This window comes from Cololabis saira, chromosome 7 (genome assembly GCF_033807715.1).
Source record: "Cololabis saira isolate AMF1-May2022 chromosome 7, fColSai1.1, whole genome shotgun sequence".
Taxonomy (NCBI): domain Eukaryota; kingdom Metazoa; phylum Chordata; class Actinopteri; order Beloniformes; family Belonidae; genus Cololabis; species Cololabis saira.
Genome location: NC_084593.1, coordinates 27,902,155 through 27,925,007, shown reverse-complemented (window position 1 = coordinate 27,925,007; position 22,853 = coordinate 27,902,155). Strand labels below are relative to the sequence as shown.

Here is a 22,853-nt window from a genome sequence, read left to right as displayed (position 1 = left end):
ACTAAAATAATGGTTATGAACTCTAATATTGAGCTCTGTAGCCCACATCTGCCTTTGTTCAGTGAAAGCATCTAGATAACTTGAGCAGTGATAGTCTGAAAAAAAAAGTTAGAAGTTAAAGCATGTTACAACTACGGCATTTAGTGATTCCCCTTATTGCTGTGAATTATTTTATTATGAATAGAAATTCATGAGGAGAATATGAAAAAACATATCAATCAACAGTCTATTTTCATACATAAGGCCTTATAGGGGTTATAAGGTGCATGATAAAACATATTAAAGCAAAAGAAAGTAGTCTGGTAAGTTGAACTTTATTAAACTCATTCACAATAACTGTTCTCTGATTGGTTCGTCGTTGCCGGCGATAGTGGACACCTCAAGTTAGTGTGAGGTTGGAACAATGTTGTATTTCAATATTTGATTATAATTTGATTATGATATAGATTTGAAAATTGGGTGTACGCTAAAAACCTAACATTGGCTTGACGTTGTAGTTGTAGTAGTCTAGAATTGTAGTAGGCTAATTGAGTAGATGTTGGATGATGGTTGCTTGCCAGCACTAAATAATAACTTAGTCAAACAAGGTCCGACTTGGACGACAGCGGAGCTGCTTTGTCACTAAAACATTTTTTACAGATTTTTGAGTGCAGTGTACCACATAAAATTGGTTTGAGATCAGTAAGCACAACAAAATTCATACATAAGGTGCACCTGGTTATACGGTGCACTGCCGATGTTTGAAAGAATTTAGGGATTTTAAGTGAGCCTTATAGTGCGGAAAATACGGTACTCCGGGACTTTTGTGTACTAAATGGAATTTTTTAAAGTTTAAAGTAATTTACTTTGATTTCAGTTTCTTCTTTTAAAGGTACTTTGTATATCTATCTGTTTTCTATACTCTCTAGTTCCTTTTTATGGTCATGAGGTGATCCAGATCACCTAACACGTCATCAGGCAAGGGCTCTTTCACAGGACCGCACACACCAATAACCAGACACGCTCGGACATCAGTGTAAAATCCCCTCACACTCACTTCACAGGCGTTTTGGACTGTGAGAAGAAGGCATAGAAAGTCCACATAGGCAGACGGGGAACATATAACTTCTAATACAGGCAGTTAAACACTGTTTGCCCAATTGTACCGCTGATATTGTGCAATCCCTTTTTGCATCTGTGTTACATCATACTCTTGTTTTTGTGTTTTTGTGTTTCAGGAAGGGGTGAATAACTTCTATTTTAAACAGACTTAGTAATAATAACACTATTTTATCAAATGAAAGAAAAATAAATTATTCAAGGCAGTGGCTTTCGAAGTCCCTTGACCCCACAGGGGACCTTGAGGAACCATCAGAAGGTCTCTGGAGTAATTGGGATATTTAATTTATTGAGGATGAACTCTGTCAAAATATAAGTAAGACTTCACTTCATTCTCTGCCCGCTTCCAGTGCTCTCTGAGCCAGACGTGCTGAGCATCAGCATCTTTTCATCTAATGGTTCCCTACACGGATGCTGCCGTCCAGAGACGAGCTGCTCTTGGTGCTTTTTGGTAGTAGCTATGTGAGCAAAAAAGGCTTTCTTTATAATCAATAAACTAGAGGTTCTCATCGTGTTTATCTGCCTCAAGTTATACACATTTGATACACAGGAAAGCCCTGATGTGGGAAAGAGCACTAAATATTAATATTGCTGGTGATTACTCGACCCCCACATGGGTGAAAACACTTTCTTTTATGAGATGCTGGAATGAAATCTCTGCAGCATTGCAGCCATTTTCTATCCAGAGAAAAAACCTAAGTGCGCACACACACACACACACACACACACACACACACACACACACACACACACACAAATATTGATTTATGTTACAAGCTGCTTAATGAATTGATTTAAATTAAGCTTTTAAATTGAATATGATGAAATCCAAACCATAAAATCTAAATTACATGGTGCATTTTTTTTACTTAGAAAATGTTAGATTTTGGTATCTTAAATAACAATGATGAATATGAAAAAGAATCGCTAAATGTTCAGTGAAAAGCCTCAGTGGTCCAAGAACTCCTCCCCACACGTGTATGTCTTCCTCTCCAGGTCAGCCCTTCAAGTTGGACCCGAAGACAGCCCACAAGAAGCTGCGCCTGTCCAATGACTGCCTGACCATGGAGAAGGACGAGAGCTCTCTGAAGAAGAGCCACACACCTGAGCGTTTCAGCGGCACGGGCTCCTATGGAGCTGCCGGTAATGTCTTCATTGACAGTGGTTGCCACTACTGGGAGGTGTTGCTGGGAGCGTCCACGTGGTAAGAAACATTCCTGCGCGTGAGTGTGTTATATAAGCCTGCAAGGAGGCTTGGTAAACTGAAATATCTGTCTTTTGGGAGTTTAAATTTAGGCTGTTATGCAAACTCCACTCTCACATACACAACAGAACTCAGTTGGCCCAGACAGAGTATAGTCTTTTCCTTTTCTCACTAATTAGCTGGGATTAGACCCCCTCATACTAGAAACACCCAAAGGGCCTTATGCCAGTCTTGTGCATCCTAAGCATTTGGTAGTTTGACAGTTCTGGTAAAGTTATTACAGGGGGGACTTGTTTCAAATAACTAATTTGTTCCAAAATGTTCCCTTCCTTCAGGTATGCCATCGGCGTGGCTTACAAATCAGCCCCCAAAAACGAATGGAGCGGCAAGAACTCATCCTCATGGGTGTTCTCACGCTGCAACAACAATTTTATGGTTCGCCACGATGGTAAGGAGATGCTGGTGGAGGCCAGCCTGCAGCTGCGGCGGCTCGGGGTCCTGCTGGACTACGACAACAATTCACTGTCCTTTTACGACGCCATGAATTCCCATCACATTCACACCTTCGAAATCTCCTTCCTCCTGCCTGTTGTACCCTCTTTTATGATCTGGAACAAGTCCGTCATGATTCTCTCAGGGCTACCTGTCCCAGATTTTGTTGACGGAGTGGGCTCAGATCTTCAAGAGCAGCAACAGCAACAAATGGGCCTGTGCCGACAAGAATCGCCATACTTGACGGGGATGAAAGCCTGCCACTGACTGAGAGGTTGATTGGGAGCTGACAGATGACAACAGTGGGACTGAGTTCTGCTGTAATCTCTTGAGTGTATGAGTTACTGTCTTAGAAAGTGTTGGAAATATGCACACCAGCCTGGAATGATGTTAGTCTTATTAGTTTGTAGCTATTCTGTGTTTCACATATCCATCAGTGAATGGGAACAAGTTATTTACCTGAAAACTTAATTGTATGTTAAATTCTTTTGATGCCATTGAGTAACAAACAGAGCCCGGGTCTTTCATTAGATCAGGCTAGATTCCTGGTTTCAGGACCATTGGAGGTCTTCCTTTTTTGTTTTATTTTCCTCTTGATTTGACCCCTAGGCAGAAGACCAAAAGTGAACATTTTCATGTCAACCATGTTAGGCTTATAGCTGCAACATATGAACAGTAATGGTGCAATATATCTGTGCTTGGAAGTCAGAATTTTCTGTTTCCTTGTCAGACGTTTCAACTGGAAGGAAAAGTCAGATGTCTAAGTCAGAGAAACTTCCCTGACTTCAGGATCCAGCATGGCCGCTACTCGTGGCTGCAAAGTAAACACTTAGCTCGTTCTACTGTTTATGAACACTCTGTCTATTTTTATTCTCATTAGCTTATTTAGACATACACATAGTAGTGTTTACATTTGATCAGTGGGCATGTTGTGATGCTGCTATATGTGCTAAATAGGATGACAGCATTAACTTTACTGCAGCAAATACAGCATTGACATGATATTGCTAACAATGGCTAGCAGCACCAACAGCTAATTTGACTTTAGGAAAGATTTATTTCCCAGTATTCCAACTCAAACGTGCAACTTTGAGTTCCCAGTTCTAACCTCTATTTCTCAAGGTAAATGAAACTCATAAATATAAAACATTTTTTTTCAGAAAGGTTAGATCAAAGTGGAGAAGGAGCTACTGTCACTAATAGCATTTCTTACTACGATTAAATGGCCAACACCATTTGCACGGTTAGCTTGACAACAGAAATACTAATGTTTTTTCCAGTTTTTTCTTTTTAAATTTGTCAGTTGGTTGTCAAATATTTTTATTGCTAAGCTTTTGAGTTGGTTGGCTTATAAAATCCCACAACAGTCAGAACAGTTGACTGGTGCTGGCCCCCACATGACAGAGCAGATTTCTATCAGAACAGTAGCCCTCCAGAAAATAGCCATATCCTTGCAGTCATGCATACAAGAGGATAAAAGATTTTATCTTCTATGATTTTACATGTCACAATCTAAAAGCCAGCTGTTTAGTAAATGTAAGCAAATAAATCCCTAAATTTGCTCAGAGCAGTGTGGCAGATTACTGCATATGTTCCAGTTAGGGCACTTGTGAACTTGCGAAAGGCATGGTTTTCTTATATTACAAAAATTTAAAATGAAATGTTTTCCTTTCTTAACACAAACGTGTCTTCTTTAAGTCCACTTTATTGCTTTTACCAGATGATACAAACTTGATTTATCAGCTGCTACTGTAGTACTGAGTGGACTTGTAAATATCCAGTTGTCACTGTTCATGTGTTGTATCCTTGGTATCTGTCGATGGTCGTTGCTGAAGTCTTTTCCTTGATCTTCTTCCTAGATTTGGCCCATTATCTCTGTTTGAATTTGTGGGTCACATCTTCCAGGTTCCAGGAGGGGTCAATGTCATTCCCAAATATTGTATTAATAAAATCATGGGGGGCAGATGATATGACTACTCAATTTGTATAATAAGATTTATTGAATACAGGAGGGGAAAAGGTGTTATTTATGTCAAAAAAGAAAGTTTACTTTTATTATTAATCTCAGCATATTCATGATGCACTTTTTAAGTCGCACTATTTTCCCTTGATGTGTTGTGAATCAGATGGAACTGAGAGGCGGGGTTGTAATGGGGAGGGAAAGTGACATCGAAACACTACTGCTGGTTGTGTTTTAACCCATTGAGCTTTTCCTACTCATATTTATAACATGTGTTTACCATAGTACCCATAATATAAAAAAATCTTTGCAATAAAAACACTGAAAGCTTTATTGACACCTTAATCTGGTTACTCAAAGCACTTTGCAACAGATGAAAATCCCTGCTGTAAAATTTAATTTTCTATTTCATTTGAGCTTTGATTTGAATGAAACCACATACTTTTCCTCCCTGTTACTTTTTCAATATCACACAGTGATATTTTTAATTCTGAGGATGTTTATGGGATATGTAACCTTGATGAAGTGATGATAAACTGATGTTCACCCTGCTGTTGACTTTTCAGGGACAAAGAGGATTATAGCTTAAATTTGATGTCTGTTGCAATGTCATGGCATGATTGTGTTTTCGTCTGTGATTTTTTAAGACACGGACACACACACACGCACACACACACGTCACGTTCTGTTAGGTTGTTAAAAAATGCATGATACATTTTAGGATCCCAGGGTTCACTGGGTAATTTATTCTTTTAAGTTTGTCAAATGTTGTTTCTTAATTTGGTTGACTTCTATTGATTTATTTGGCTGGAGCTCTATTATTCCATCCTCCATCGCTATCCAAATAAGACCTGTAACTACAGATTTTCTTTTTTTTTGTTTGTTTGTTTTGGCTTTATGTTTGGATTTTAAGGCCTAGCGTGGATGAGAGTCTCTGTGGTTTGACCTTCAGGTAGCGGCGCTGATTCAGACAATCAATTGTGTATTATACTGTAGTTTATGAAGATTAAGACGTTGCTTAGGAAAGGTTGAAATTATATTTAACTGACACTACATTTAAAGAAAATATAGACTTTTGATCAAGAAAGCATCACTCCTGACCATTTTACTCATTTATGTGCTTAACATAAAATGTCATTTTTTGGCGTTAAAGAGCAAAGACAGAATGCTCCGAGCACACACTGACTTTAAATCACAATTTAAATCATTTGCTAGTTCACATGCAGGTGAACGTATTGGTCCTTTTCCAGGTGGCAGCAGGCCATCAGTGTGAAACTCCCAGCTAGGAGTTTGCCAGTGAAAATCCTCTCACAGTATTTGCTCTTAACTTGCAGCACATGTTAAAGGTTGGGTAGGGGGTCCAGAAAGATCCAGTCCCACTTAGTGCAGTTTTTTTTTTTAATTAAAAAAAAAATTTAAGCAGATTATCCTTCAAAGCAACACCTCCTAAGCAAGTGAGTGTGATGCTTGTTGACGGAAGAAAAAGAGTTAAGCAGACCAGCAAACAATCCAACGGTTTTGTTATGCTGGGTAATTCTTATTTTTTGTTTTGACATGAAAGTATTTGCTCATTGTTTTCAGTCTGTACAAAGAATTTCAATTAATTTTAGCAAAAAAAAAATCAACTTCAAAAAAAGATCTCCTTCCTGACCTTTAAGAGAAACGGTGCAAGTATTGATGGCTCAAGTTTATCCACAGGTCAACAATAACACAGTGGGAGCTTTGTTCCTGCCAGGTATTTTACTGAATGTCACCAGACGTCCAGATATCCCATTCGTCTTGCTGAATAGTGTCGGTCACAGGCTCTGAATGACCGTGTGTTGATTTGTGATCTGGACTGACAAGCTCAACTCGTTTGATGGAGTGCGCTCGGCCGGGTCACTGCATGATGGCACCGCCTTGCTGCAGGTTCATAACTCTTTCCTTATCTTCCTGATGAGGTTTCTTGTGAAGCCAACACACTTTCTCCTTCTCTGTTTTTTTTTAATTTTTTTTATATTATTCTAACAATGTGACAATATCATCATTGCCATGCATATCAGATTGTTTGCTGTGCTTATTTTTTTGTTTTTTTGCCACAGATCAATTCTGTAAAATATATACAGTGAATGATTTTCAGTAGCTTCCCACTCCTTGTAGTGCAGTGTTAATACCCTAGAGACAATGCAATAGATTCTTCCTTTTGCTTTTCTGTTTGTGTAACTTCGGGAATTGTTTTTCTTTTCTTCTCCTTTTCCTTTTTTTTACAACTGAAGAGAAAAGTGCTCCTCTCTCTCCTTTTTAGCACTGGGACCTCGAGAAACAGCGCAAAAAGAGCAGTTTTGCCTCCATGCAATGCTTCGTGTTTCCATAAATATAACAGAGATACTTTTAGCCAGAGAGGAATGTAAATCATAGGGGGAAATATATATTATATAAAGTTGTATAATAAACAAAATATATATGAACCAATGTTATTTATGTGAAGTCCAATAAAAAGTCTCATGCAAAAAGGTGTTGACGTTAAACTTCTTCCTGAGTTTTGTTTTTATCTCATTTGCAGAAAACATTACAAGGACGTTGGTTCACAGTGAATCATAAAGAAGGATACAAAGGAGATTTCATATGTGCCATACGTCATACACATATAATAAAGATAATGCACTTGTCTATACTGTGAAAGTGTTGAATTATTCTTTTCATAGTAAGATATTGTAATGGTCCTAAACACATCAACTTACTCTGGAAAACATGTAGATCCACAATTCTTCTTCTTTGTTAAGAGGTATGTCATACATAAACAGGGCTTTTTACCATTCAGATTGCTCTCATACATAATTTAAAATACAATGCAAAGCACAGAGAGGGTTATGGGCTGAGCTGGAGGGCTTGATGGCTTAGACAGGTTTCCAGACTCTGCTAGGTCAGCCAGAGCTCAGGGTGGCGTTAGAGGGAGTACGCCTGCTTAGCCGTCATCTGCTATCAATGGCATGTGTCGCAGCCTGCAAGCATTGGACACACTCACACTGACTCACTGAAAAGAGGAGCAATGTGCTCCCTTCATTTAGTTTCCATTGAGGAGCGGGACTCGTCCTGCGGGCACTTGGATGACTCGGGATGGTCATCAAAATTAGGATGTGATGACAAGAAAGATGAACAGAGCCACTATACTGTAATATGATGGTGTAATACATCTGATGTAGCATTCTGACTGTCAGACTGAGCAGAGCAAACTGCAGCAGACAGAGGGGACCTCTCAAAAACACAGCTGCTGATGGGATTCCACTCAAGCCTTTAATAGCTCTGATACCGTGGCCGGTTCACGCTGCACAGTGAAGTCACATATTAACTAAAGACCCATTTTTCAAATGGCCACAGTCCAAGTGAAGCTGACTTCCACCCTCAACCTCGCTAGCATCTGTCGAGATTCATTATGAAATGTGATTGCGTCGTACTTCACCTGCGTAACAGACACGTGAGGGAGAAAATAGAAACGCTAACTATTTCCTTTTGCACTAACACAGCTGCAGTGCTCGCTGCTGTTTACTCACGTGAGCACCGGGAACACACAGCAGGAGTTTCCATCATCTGACCTGTTTTAGGAATTTTTTTTCTTACTTGAAAGCAAAAAGAAAGACATTTGGTGTTTACAATCATAAGTATTTGAGATAAAAACTTAAACTTAAACGTTAAACACATGACAATAAACACCTAAAACTCATTTACAGCTGACAGAATTTAGTCTTTGAGATTTTAACAATGAATAAAATGTTGATTTAGATTGTAGTTATTTGGGGTAAAATAAAGTAGTTAAGTGAAGGAAAATCAGCCACTGCGTGCCCATATAACTAACCAAACTGGATATGATAAAAAGGTTAGTGGATATGCAAAATATGACCTTAATGACAAAATAGTGCTCTGCTCTTCCTTTAAACCAATAAAAAAAAGATTACAAGCTTGAGTAGATTCACTTCATGCAGTTCAGTGGATGAGTGATGGAGCCGTCTACCTTTTCATGTGTGACGGATTATCGGCAGTAAAAAGATGCAGAGTTGAGTAAAGATATTCACTTATTCATCTGCTTCTTTACGCTGCAAGCCAGCCAACATTCAAGCTGTTGAAGCAAACCGTAATTACTTTTCTAATTGCAGCCTAATTAGGACTCCCCATGCAGCTCATTTAGTCGTTTGTCACCAAAGCCTCTAATGTGGCTTACAATAACTCTCATTACAAAAACCGAAAACGGAAAAGTCTGGTGAGGAGCACTTCACTTCACTAATAATAATAATGATACTACTAAAAATAATAATGATAATAATAAGGTATTATTGTTATGATTATTACTTGGCAACCCGGCTGAAATACAACAAGGTAAATTATTACTCCCCTCAAAGAACAAAGAAAGTTTGAGGTACACGTATTTTTAGCAAGTAAGATATTTTAATGCTATTAAAAAGCGTTTATTAGGTTTTCCACAACACACATTCTCAACAGACAAGAATTTAGCTACAAGTCCATATATTTCCATGTTTGCCATTACTCCTGGACAAATCTGATGTATTATATTAAACCATATGATTATAAAGATGCACTAATAACAATATAAGTCTGATTCTTACTTCAGAGATGCTGTTACATTAGTAAAAAAAAGACACCAGAATCAAATAAATTAACCATAATTTGGTTTTGCACTTACATAGTGCCCTTTAAACATTATCCAAATTCCACATTGTACAATGTGTTTCTCATTTACACTATCACAAAGACACCCAGATTAATAAACACTTCTATCCACTCTATGTACAGCAGCATTTTGATTTTTGCACTTTTTTGCACATGTGTCAGGGTATGGGATTCATTTGCTGACCTGCTGGATCCAACTCAACCCACTGATCCAAAGTGCTCAATGGAAATATTGTAATGTGAGTTTTCCATCAGCATTAGCATGACCGGTGGGTCTGCACCATCACCATGCTGAGTGAGCAGAGTGCACACACCATCCCAACAGCAACCGTACCAACTGACGCAACCACCAGAGGCCCCACCAAGAGAATGAAACCGTTGTACACATCCAACTTTGACAGTGGTAAAGGTAAAAACAAGCACAATATGTCTCCAGTTTAAAGTGCACCGTCAAATCTAACTCCTGGACTCGATTTGGATTTTATTAGAAGGAAAGGAAATTGAGGAGAAATCTGCTGAGCAGTGATAAAGTATTGCGTAACAGATCTGAAAACACTCAGTGAAATCTACTGGTGACTCCATAGGTGAAAATACAGATAACATGTGCAAGAAAAACAACAATACACCCTGATGAGTCAAGCCAAAGGGTAAATATATAATGTTTTAGCTGAGTTACTGCTTAAGATTTACAACCTCACAGTGTGATTTACAGTAGAGCGCCTGCTTTGCTAGAATGATACTGTGATGATAAGCAGCAAATAAGAGATGCTTCTTTGTTTTGTGTGGAATTACATAAAACCTAACTGTGTCTATGCAAACTCCAATGATCGTTGCACTTCAGCCACAAACAGCTTAAACCTGAAGAGATTGATTGTCTTATGATCATGATTTCAAAAGAAAAGTTGTATATGCACCATCAACTACCAGGTGAAATCAATTTTAGAATTTTATTAATAAATCACAAATAAATCACTTGGAAGTAATAGTTATCTTTGTGGACCTTTTTCAGGTATAGCTGGTTTAAAACAGTGAACTTGGGGGCGCAATAAACACAGATATATTTTAAATAAAACACACACACTGAAGCCAATCGAATACATCAGTCTGCCATTTCTGCAATATTATGCTTAACAGCATTTCTACTAATAACCAAATAAACTGTGCAAATTATACTTAGGAGAGACAATGGGCAGCTAGAGACTTGGGGTTGCCATTAGCATGTCGTATCACTGTCTCAACCTTTTGATGAAAATTCCTCCAGCGGGACTTAAGTCAAATTGGCCCCGGCACTCTTTGCAACAAGCCAGCACTCTATTTCCAATATTGAAATGTGCCATTAGCTTTCCTCTTAATCCCTATCTCTTGGGGGCGGGGAATCCAGACAGAGTTGTCATCCGTTGTGAACGACCATCTGTGCATCGGCGATGTGTGATATCACTTCAGCCACTGTCACAGCTACAAATGCACAGCTGGATGAAATAAAGCACAATTGTACATCAAGCCCCCTGGCAGAGTTTCACCATCACATAACTGCTCCAGCTGCACACCCCAACCTGCCCAGTGTGCAGCAATACCCTCACATAAAAAGCGATTATTTCATTACCATCTGTTAAAGAGAGAGGCAGCCACTTTATTTAAATCTGGCTGACCTGGGGGCCACTCTCAAATGAGGGAGTTTGACACCCTGAGTAGGAGTACAAGTGGGCCAAATCCTGAGATGTTGTTCTGTTTTCTTTTCTCTGCTTAATTTTCAACTATTTAACCTTTTGCTTCAAGACATTTTTCACAGACTGGGGCCCCTTTTTACCTCTATATCAAGGGTATGAAGCATATGAAGATAAAAAGCATAGTACATAAATCAACGCGCTGACAAGTAGAAGTCAGTTCTAAATAAGTGATTAAAAAGTGTTGCTTTCAGACCTGTTGAGAACAGACAGAGACGTATTTTACCTTATAACTGAGTATGAATTTGCCCACCAGGGAGCAAAGAGTGAAATCTTGGCTCCCTGCCTGCAGCCTGATGGAAGGGAGGTATGAACTCTCGGAAATGAGATTCTAAACAGGTTGTGGTTCACTGAGCTCGCTGTCTCTGTCTTTATCAGACACAACCTGTCTAGCACAGACTCCAACAAAGAGTCAAAATCCAGATTAATCTCTAGGTGGTATCAATCATCATACCGCCTGGCATCTCAGAAGGTTGTACAGGCTTGATGAGTCTGCTGAAAGAAAATGATATGTCCTGGTGTATTAGAGAGCTCTGAGCAGAAATATCTACCTCCCTATCTTCCTTTGAGAAGATGACAGGGTGGCAGTTTCTTAGTGATATTGTAACAGGCACTAATATATTGACAAACAGTTTTAAGAGATAATCGAAGAATAATGTGAGTTGGAAAATTGGTTCATTTTTGTTGTCTTTTATTGCCCTAACCTGATACATTAAGTACATGTATTTGAATAGAATAACTGCTGGGTGTATGTACACTAGGAATGGGTGATATTTTACCGTTCACGATATACCGTCAAAAATTGTTGATACGTGTTTGTGTAACAAACATGGTGGATCTGAGTCATTCCAGTTTTGCAGTACTGTGGACTCATTTAATTTAATTAATTCAATTTAATTGGTGTAGTTTAGTAGCATTTACTATTCTTTTAGAGCAGTGTTTTGGGGAGCTCCAAAAACTGAATGTGGTGATAGATTTATAGTTACAAAGGTGGAGTTGAATTGGTATTTTTTTATCGTCATTTTTATCGTTATCTGGATAAATGCCAGAAATTATCGTGATAAATGTTTTAGTCCATACCGCCCATCCCTAATGTACAGAGTACATATACTGTTACAAACCCCCCGAAGTCACATCTGCAGTTTACAAACGGATTAAATCTTCAAGCCAGAGAGCTCTTTTAGCATGGTCATTCAAACATGAGTGTCATGCCCGTTCCTCCCACGCTATCATGGTTAGCATCAGCAGCCTTCTGAGCACAGGTCCTGACACTACAACTCCCAGCATGCCTCAGCTGTCCTCATCATGGACTGCTCCTGTGGCCTCGTCACCCTCTTCCGTTTCACGTGTCTTCCTGCCAACTGAGACCCCGCACACTCCAGAGTCATCGTGTAGTATTGTCTGTTCCACATTGCTTGTGCGGTTCGACTTACCCGTGTCTCTGGGTCCGTCTTTACGCGCAGGGTTTTCTTTATTTAACCCTACTTTGGTCACATACGCGCTTGTGTCCGCCTGCTTCGTTAAAACCTGACAATGAGGTCAAAGTGTCTTCATTTGTGTATGTATCTGGCACACGCTTTCAGAGTCTTGTTAACAGCTTGACATCATAAATTTGCATACGAAGTAGGAATAAATCAAACAGTAAACAAAGAGCAAAAGTGAATAGTAGTGCCGTAATGCAGATTGGTAACCTACAAATAACACTGAAATGTGTGAGGACTTCAAGTTAACCAGGTAAAAGAACAGGGTGGAGGTGCAGTGTTTCTTAAAAAGTTTATATTTACAAGCACCAGGCAGCTATGGGAAGCACAGCTGCACTTGGCCACACACCAGTATCTAACCATAATTACCAAACATCCGTTATCTATTTACAGGCTCATGGGAGATCTGCTGGATCCTCCCCAGCTCTCCTCAGGTGTAATCCAGGGCTACAGCCTGGACAGCTCATTCGTCCGTTGCAGGTCCACATATAGGCAAACAATCACACACACTCACTCGTGTGGGTAAATTAGAATAATCAATTAACCTAACATACATGTTTTTGGACTGGGAAAGGAAGCCAAAGTAGCTGGAGAAACCCCTCACAAGACCAGGGAGAAGATGCAACTGCACACAGAAAGACCCCTGATGGGACCTGAACCAGAAACCTGCTTGCTGTGAGGAAACAGTGGTAACAAACTGTGAGCTGCCGTCACCATTATATAACTTTTCATGTCGCCACAAAAGTCAAACAGAACCGAAACGTTGAACAGAGCAGCATGAAGTTTCCCTCTTCAAGTCAAGTACAGAACCAAATACAAAGCTACCAACATTTCCTAACAGCACATAGCAATAGATGAACAAAAAGCTTTTCAAAAAGTATTTGGCAGAAGTTAACTAGTCGATATAGTCAACTCTGCATTACTGCTTATTTCTGGGACATTGGCATAATTAGGGCCCGAGCACTGGGCCCTATTGTTTCTGTAGGAATCTTTTTTTTTCCTTCTTCCGACGAAATGAGGGCCTTTTTGCCCCCCTAAATGTGCCCCATAAGTCACCAAATGTTGCACGCAAGCCAGGCCTGGCGAAAAATGTGATATTTAATGGTTTGCATTAATGGGCGTGGCCTAATGGCTCAACAGCGCCCCCTAGAAAACTTCGTGCCTCAAGCCCCACAATACGTTTTGACGTACATGCACAAAAATCAGTACACACCTGTATCATGTCGCAACTTAAAGAAAAGTCTCTTGGTGCCCTGGCCGAAACCGAACAGGAAGTCGGCTATTTTGAATTAATCGTGTAATTTGGCGCAATTTATGCAATTTTTTCGGCCACTTCTTCGCCCGCCCCGAACCGTAACGTGCACCCAGGTGTGTTATACATCAAAATGTGCGTCTCCATCCTGCGACAACGCGCATTACTTTTCTCAGTCAAAAGCGTTACCGTGGCGACGATAGATGCCAAAAAGCGCGCCCCCCCTTCATCTGATTGGTCCATATTTGATAGTTCCTACTTTCTGCCATAACTTTTGAATGGTTTGACATACAGAGTCGTGGGTGGTGTCATCGGACTCGGTTTTGAGTCCTTGAACATAATTGGTGCAAATTAGCCCCGCCCTGTCTTCTGATTGGTCGATATTTGATAGTTCCCATTTTCTGCCATATTTTTTGAATGGTTTGACATCAAGAGTCATGGGTGGCGTGGCGTCATCGGACTTAGTTTTGAGTCATTGATCTTTATGGGTGAAAATTGCATGAGGGCCCGTTCATCGCTGCTTGAAGCTTTAATATTGAATTTATAATGTTTGTTGCATGCCCAGTGAAAATCATAGCTTTCAACATGTAAAAGATCCTAACCATGTGTTGTTGTTTTTTTATACTGTATGATATATAATAAGTGAAATCTGAAGTTATGACCAGTGGCAGTATCAAAGTAAACACATTTAAATAGTCAAAGTTTCACAAACCAAGCAAATCCCTTTAACTTGTAGCTGCAGGGCTAACTTGACAGAACTGGGTTTAAATAATAGACTTGAGGTGTTGTCTAGATATTCTAACATTGGTTCGTAACAATATATTATTATAGTTGCTGTGTGCCAAAGGTTTATATTATCCAAAGCAGTCTGATGGTAAAATGTGAAAATAGGCATGAGACATGAATTATTGCATTTGTGCTGATGAATCCTTGCATCCAGAGGCTGTATATGACTGAATAGAGTTCACCTATTAATTTGTCATATGTCAATTTGAAACGTTATCTGGTTAGAGGACGGAGCAGAGTGACTCAAGAAGAACACTGAGCAATAGCTCTGGACCGGGCTGAAAGAAACTTCTTTATCCAGGACAAGAGTCGTGTTTTTTTTATCTGCTGACAGATACGTGACTGTTAGAACTTGACCGCTAAAGCTTGTAAGCATTTCTTCCATGACAAGTTCCTGATCATTCATGAGACTGCATTGGGTTTTGTGTTCACTTCTTGATTTCCGTTCATTTTGTATGTCTCCTCTTCGTTCCACTCTAAGCTACAGTATACGGCACCACTGTGGGTACTTCACTATGTCTCTTTTTACCTGTAATGACAAAAAAGACACATCAAGTAAAGGCAATTTTAGGAGTTTAAGTGAAGATTAGTTATTCTAACTGATGACAATTGATGATGTTACTATAAGTGCAAAAAATACTTCCAAAGAAAATGTTAACCCTCGCAAACGCAAGCTCTCAAGGGTCTTTCGAGCTGCCTGCTTGAGGAGTGTTGAAAGGGTCTGTTTTCTACAGTACTTTTGTTGATGCAGAAAAAAAGGCTGTATCCTTGCTCAGGGTGGGCTGCAGGTAAGCAGCAGAAGCATCAGGCCCTACTTTGAAGAATGATATGCCCTACATAGTAAATTATGAAATGGTGTTCAAATAAAAGTTACATTCATTTATTTATTTATTTAATTATGATGAGATTATTCTTGTGGGGCACTTGTGAAATTCTGGTCATTTCAATTAATGCAAGGACCTGGATTGTAGGGAAGCTTTTATTACATTTGAAGGAGTCAGACAGAGAAAGCATTTTTAATTTACAAGTTAGTCAATAAACCACAAAAAAGCAACAAAATCAATCATTCCTGGCAAAAACAATGTTTCTAAAACATTTAGTTACTGATGTGTCAGTAAATCCTGGACTTAAATTCCTTGGACAAGATTTGGCAAATGGTCAGTAAATTGATCAGTTTTTCCTTCATATTTTCTCTAGAGTATTTCTTATGCAACATAACATAAATGTTTTTGTATTGTATGTATTAGATGTCTTCATGGGATCATTTACTTTAAGAATGTGTTTGTTACTGTATCTTTTTGGTAACCTTTTTCTGAAACACCCATTGGTGACGGGGGCTTGCGGTGAGAGTGCAGTGTTTTGATGAAACTGTCCTTATGATTGAGTGCTTCTATTTGGATGACACAATCCAAAAGAGGTTTTTGCTTTAGTCACAGGAGAGAGTGCTTCATCATCCCCTACAATCACTTTCACGTGTTAATGAAAACAGAAAATACACTCAGGGCTGTTTCACAGCAGAGCCTGGGGTTGTAGTGTACAGAGCATCTTAAAATGGATGGCTGAGGACAAAGAAAGTGCTCAAGTTATTATTCATGCATATGTCCCTGTGTATTACTGTACTGTAGATGGACACAGATGGGATCTGTGAAAATCTCCGTTCAAGTACAAGGCAGCAGCTGACAGGCAGGTGCGAACAACAACTTTCTGTAGAATAATCTTCACCATGAGCCACCGGAGACTATGGACTGACATCAACACATTTGTAACTTTGCTGAAGCTTCTTTTTTAAGAGGTTAACTGGAGGCAATAAAAAGAAGTCTCTTTTTTAGGGCTTGTAGGCCCTACAAGAACATAAACAGCAGCATATATGACAGCTGATTGATGGCTCTTACTCTGGGGGGAGGTGGTAAAAGAACCTTTATTATTTAGTTTAGTGAACCATGATGACACTTTGATGCATGCGTGTCTGATAAAGACACCAACAAGCTTTCACCATTAAAATGTAGCTCCCAGTTATTGTGAATATCAGACTGCATGTCCTTCCTTCTCTCTTCATCTGAAACATTTTCATTGCATTTACTGAGACATCTTTCATCCTGAGGGAAGCCTATTAGTGGCTGATGCTTTCAGCTTGACATGTTGACCGAATTGGATACAGGTCATGATACCTAGCTCTGCCCTTTGTTCCCTTGTCTGGGTGTGAGATGTTCACTAATGGGGATGTTCAGGGAGAGCTAAGATGATAATGATGATGACGATCCTTGAATTTGGAAGTAGGCGCATACATTCTAATATTTTACTGTAATAACATTGATGATATAATAAGGATCTTGTTCCTCAAGGAACATTTAAAAACTATTCTCTCACATAGTTTTCATTTGAAACAATACATTTAGCCTTTGTGGAGTTTTCATGTACTTTTTTGATTTAAAGATGTTATAGATCCTTTAATCGCTGTTGTCATGACAATGTCACAATACTTACGTGAGGCAGAACAAAGGTAAACAGGATAAAGACAGGATAATAGGATACTCATCTTCCTGTTGTGATGCTGGGTGACATATTAGCAGAAACAACTTTCATGGTTACAAACTCTGATTTTAGTGCCCACCAGCTGCCCCTGCCAAATGATAGTGACAACAGTGGAAGGACGAGATTGAAATAATCACTAAAAATGCTTGCAAATACTGTACATCACTTAATTCCAGGTAAGTTCAAATTAAAAGGTTTTTACTAATGTAGGGCTTGTGTTATGTGTTATGCCTATCTCATCAGGAATTGGGCAGATATAAAGGTGGAGTTCTCGGTCAAGTTTTTTTACTGCATTAAATTGTTGTTAATTATCATTTTTAAATCAACATTAGCTTAATTAGAACAAGAAAAAAGGAGGAAACCTTTAAGATCTTGTTGCTTTGTAAGATTATCATTGCAATGCACCACAATGACTGACCACAATAACTGACAACTGAGTGATAGCGAGTGTTGCCAATGCCAACTGTTGTTGGCAACACCAATCCATATCAACGGTTTTATACAATATTTAGCGCATGCAAAACAAAGTAGCAACAAGTCCACTCTGGCGGGCGCATGTGTGACTTAATGTGAATAAAAGAAAAGTTAAGTGTTGTAAACAGAAAAAATAGCTGAGTGTTGACTTTGTTGATGCTATAGCAACCATATTGGACCACGCTGGGGTGGATGAGGTTTCTGACTTGGAATTCTGGCTCCAGGGGTGTTCCAGTTGAAACTTACAACTAGGAAGATACTACATACTACAACTTCTTTAGGTTAAACTTGCAGTCCAGAAGAGTTCATGACCTTATGTACTCAGAGACGTATGTAAAAGTGTAAAAAAGTTCAAGTAAAAGATTCCTGAATATCATTAATTAGATTTCTCTAAAAAAAAGTCGAACAACTATTTAGTTGTGAACCTTATCCAGCATTTAGTGGCACTTCCAACACAAATGTAAAAATAACAAAAAACAGCCAGATTTCAAGAATTAATCACCAAAATAAAAGTAGGAAGAGTACATCTGAATTTTTTGCAGCTGCAAGCTCCCACAAATGTTTGGCATTAAGCCATTTTTATGCTGGTATAATAGATAGTATATTATTATTTATTCGCTCTGGGAAAATCCAAATGTTAAAACATTACACTGTAGTCTCAACTGAAAAACCAATCCAAAGATACAAGTAACACGTTGATTAGCTGTGTTTAATTGTGATGTTAGGGTCTTCAACGTATTACTACTTTTTTTTTTTACATCATGTTGCAAAATATGTAATAAGTAAGTTACAAATATGTAACAAAAGAGAGAGTTGACTTCCACATTTTTTTGAGAATTGAGTATTATCTGTATCTGTATGTTTGACAGCATTCTACAAGCAGAATTGAAAATGCCGGTTTGTTTCTGCTCGTATCACAAATCTTTAACCTGCTGCCTCTTTTTATACAGTATGGGGATTCAGTCCACCAGCGCGGCTAATGTTATATTAGGATGTGGATCAGAGATCACATAGATAGAGAAACACTTATAAAACCTGATTCTTGTTTGGATTAAGATTCCTGGATCCCCCCTCGCTTTTTTGTTCAGCCTTCCTCTCTTTTTCGACATGATCTCGGGGAGAGGAGATGATATTGTTATCCTCAGGCTGCATCGCTCCTCACAGCTGCACATCGATATCTTCCATCTACCTTTGATGTTCTATAAATAGCTAAACCTTTCACTGTGATAATGAACCTCTTGTTGAGGATGTTTTCATGACCACTGTTGACTGGAATAAACAGAGCTGAACTGACATTTCTCCTTGGAGTACAGTCATTCCTGCGGCTTCACACAAAGCAACATCAACATGATATCATATCATATAACAATGCACACTCGACGTAGAGGGTCAACAGATAACGTGGTTAAGCTGGCTTTAAATCTGCTCTCCTCTGCACTTGCAATCACATTCACAGGCTGTAAAAATGGCCACTTTCCTTAGCAGGCTGACATTTCACAAACGCCAAAAATTAAATGTCACCATGCGAGGCAAGCAACTGTGTCATGCATCTAATATAGCTCATGGTCTGGCAGAACTGTGCTACTGTTCGATTTATTCTCCGCAGGGTATGATTACTGCAGCAAAAATGAAGGGAAAAGATTGGCAGTTAATAAATCAAAGAGCTTTCTGGTTCAGTGAAGAAGTGTACGTTGTACAGACTGACATATATTAAGATGCATAAACATGTTAGGGTTTTTACTTAATATAAACCCTGAAAATAACGTGTTCAAAATGGAGTGCAAGCAGTAGATGAAAAACTGTTTTCTTGGGTGGAAAAAAGTAAAAAAAAAAATCCTTATTTCTTGAGTATTTCCAGTGTTAAACTTGTGACATTTCAGGGGAAAAAAGGATTAATCATGTGCAGCCCATATATTACACAGGCATGACTAAAACCCTGACTAACCAGGTGTGCTTTTGTAACTGCCGTTTTCTGCATGATGAAAACTCAACATTTTTAACTTTGAAGTGAAGTATTGATCTGCAAACACATCGGATTCTCACACCAAGGATTTCTAGAGCATTTGGTTTTGCTTATCCGGCTCCGGCGTGTTTAAACTCAGCTATATTTGATCATTTTTGCAACAATTTTAGCTTGCATTGTCAGACCTTCACCCTCTATGCTCAGTATTGCTGTGACGGTCTTACAATCCATCTTAGTTTATTGCATGTTTTTCTGTAGACGATCGATTTACATTTTGGTCCACAGCAGCTAACAGAGAAGATGCTGCACAGATACAGAACTCTCTATAATATGCATCAATGTAAAGAAAGACTCTTCTCCTTTTAGCTGGACAGATGCAGCTATGCACATAAATAAATGTAAGTGAAGAGGATAAACTGATCCCATAAAGAAATAAAGCTTAAGTTTCAACCATTTTTCACATTTTATGCTGGCACCATATAAGAGCTGCTCATTTTTATAGATTCTCATCAACTTGTTATAATTATGAAGCCATTGTTACAAAAAGCCAGAGGATGCAAATTTCAATGCTTTATTAATATGAACAGCAGTCACAAGTATGACTGGAAGCAGTCTGATTAAAATTAAAATAGCAGATGTCCATAAAGCACAGCATAATCAGTAAGTAATTTCCAGATTGCAGGAGAGACCATGGGCCCCCCAGAATCATGATGAATGAAGTTCAGGGCCACAGATCAGTAATGAACTATTTTATTAAACAATTAACATATAGAATAAATAATAAATAACATCACTATCGTAATGCAGACTTTACATACACACTAACTTATTATGTTTCTATGAATGTGTTTAGGAGAAAATGGCTGAATCCACTTTAGACTGACTTTAATGTGCAGTAAACTTGCTTGGTGGATGACTGGGAGTTTGGGATGAAGGGGCTAGCAGCACTACTTTTTATAATGTTACACACACAGCTTACACATTCCCACTTATCACTGACCTTTTTTCTTTTCATCCTCTTCTTCTTTATTTTCTTTTCCTGTGCACAGAGGGATATGTTTGCTTCATTTTTTCAAAGTGTGAATCATTATTGCCGCACATTGATGCTGGCTAGTAAGGGGGCCCCATTAGGGAGATTCCTGATTGACATTGCAGTGTCTACGGGGGTTTCAAGTTGTGTCGCTGATATGGAGCGCTATCAGCTGTCTGTTGGGGCCCACTACTGTCAACTAGCCAGTGACAACTTGAAAAGGACCCTGTGCATTTCTGATTATTTGTCGTTGCAGTGTCTAAAGCAGCGCCATTATTTTGTTGTTGACGTCAGCCGTCCCTCGATGCCCCCTTCAGCTCGGGGTAATTGCCTGGGTTGCCTGCACCATTGCGGCGCCTCTGAGGCCAAAGAAACAAAGAAAAAATGCTGGTGTGCACTTTACCTATTGATCCCTGATGTTGTATATTTGATACATACCTGTCTGAGACATCTGCACCACCCAAAAACAATAAAAAAAGAACATTTATACAATAAAAAAAATAGATTCAATTAAAAATAAATTGTATGGTATTGTAAAGGTATAAAATAATAATTAGAAAACTAATAAAGACAGAACTGAGAATGTTTTAAATTTCAATATACAATAAAAAAATATATCATTTTCTGTTTATTGTTTCATATATCAAGTTTCAGGAGGTTAAAAATGTTATGCTAGAGCAACACGTGGGGTTTATTTAAACTTTTCGTTTTTGGTTAATGTTATAATCTATACATTTCACCAGATAACCCAATAAAATGAAAGTAACAATGTGCTAAACCTCTAGTACATTCCTCCATACCTCATTGCTCGTCTCCGTGGATCATAGACTGACAGGAAGAGATGATAAAGTATAAAACCTGCCACAGTCACCATCATCTTCTCCTTCATGGTCTTTAACGTGGAATTAAAGTTTTCCATACTCTGCTACGATACCTCCGCTGAAGCACTGCACAAAGGAAGAATTGTCCCATCACATTTGCATAAAGTTTAGTGATGCTCAATTTTCTGATGCTTTGCTTTGGACACGCTGCTTTCCTGAGATGCTTCGCATGTGTGTCAATATGTCTTCCTCCACTTTCCATCGAAATATATGGCATATGTGCAATGCAAGCATGTGGTGGACACCAACTGTAAATATTATATCAACAAAAGTGAACGTCATAGGAATTGAAAACCTCTTATAGCAGCAAAAAAGGAACATTTGCCATTTTGAGCTCTTTGGGTCTCCCTATAGGCCAGAAGTTTATTTAATTTACTCTGTCTGACTATAAGTAGATTTTATAAATTGTGGTGATGTCAGCTGTTTCAACAAAAAACAAAAATCACCCAAAAGTAATTTCAAGTAAGTTAAAATACATATACAATATAATACATACACAACAAATATCAAGCCTTTGTTTATTTTACAGAAGAGAGCAGTACGGATCATACATGGAGGCAAGAGAACACACCAATGGACTCTTTATCAATGCAGGATTAATTAATCTTAAAGATATTGTTGAGTTACAGACTATATTAGTTATGTTCAAGGCAAAAGGCAGAATATTGCCTGAAAATATACAACGTTTTTTTGTGTTTAGTTCAGAAAATAAGGACCATAGGAGGAAATTTGATTTTAAACATCCGTTTGCACGAACTACTTTAAAACAAATGTGTATTTCAGTCTGTGGTGTAAAATTATGGAACTCCTTAACAATTGATTTAAAGGATTGTAAAAATATTCACCAGTTCAAGAAATTGTATAAAGACAACATAATCAGACAATATGAATTTAACGGGTAAAATATCTTTTGTTGTTTTTTTGTTTTTGGTGTTGGTGAGTTATTGTGTATGTTTTCTTATTTTTTGTTTTGTTTTGTTTAGTTTTTTTCATTATTTTTTTTTGGTATTATATAAGCAGCATCTGTTGAACAGACGGACAGACCATCTTCATATGTATTGTTTTATTTTTTTGAGAAAGGGGCTTGTTATATAAGGCTTTCTTCTTCTTGCCCCTTTTCGATCATGGAATGGAGCATGTATGTGAACTACCATTTCCATGATACGGAATAAACAAAATTGAAATGAAATGAAATGAAATGAAAACTTAAACAGCGTAATTTTAAACCTAATGGTGTCACAGACTGACTACCTGACTCAGTAGATGATACGAGCATGAATCAGCTTGCCAGTAGGGATATGTGTGTTCATGCTC

At 38.5% G+C, this 22,853-nt stretch overlaps 1 protein-coding gene across 3 annotated transcripts in view; it reads left to right on the top strand.

Annotated features, from left to right (window-relative positions):
* Positions 1 to 7,239, top strand: part of mid2 (midline 2) — a 117,610-nt gene extending 110,371 nt beyond the window's left edge. For all 3 annotated transcript variants that reach the window (XM_061725447.1, XM_061725446.1, XM_061725445.1), the window contains 2 exons: positions 2,095 to 2,302; positions 2,638 to 7,239. In XM_061725447.1, the coding sequence (XP_061581431.1) occupies positions 2,095 to 2,302; positions 2,638 to 3,061 (632 nt within the window). In that variant the 3' untranslated portion in view covers positions 3,062 to 7,239. The remainder of the gene's footprint in view (positions 1 to 2,094; positions 2,303 to 2,637) is intronic.
* The last annotated feature ends 15,614 nt before the right edge of the window (positions 7,240 to 22,853 follow it).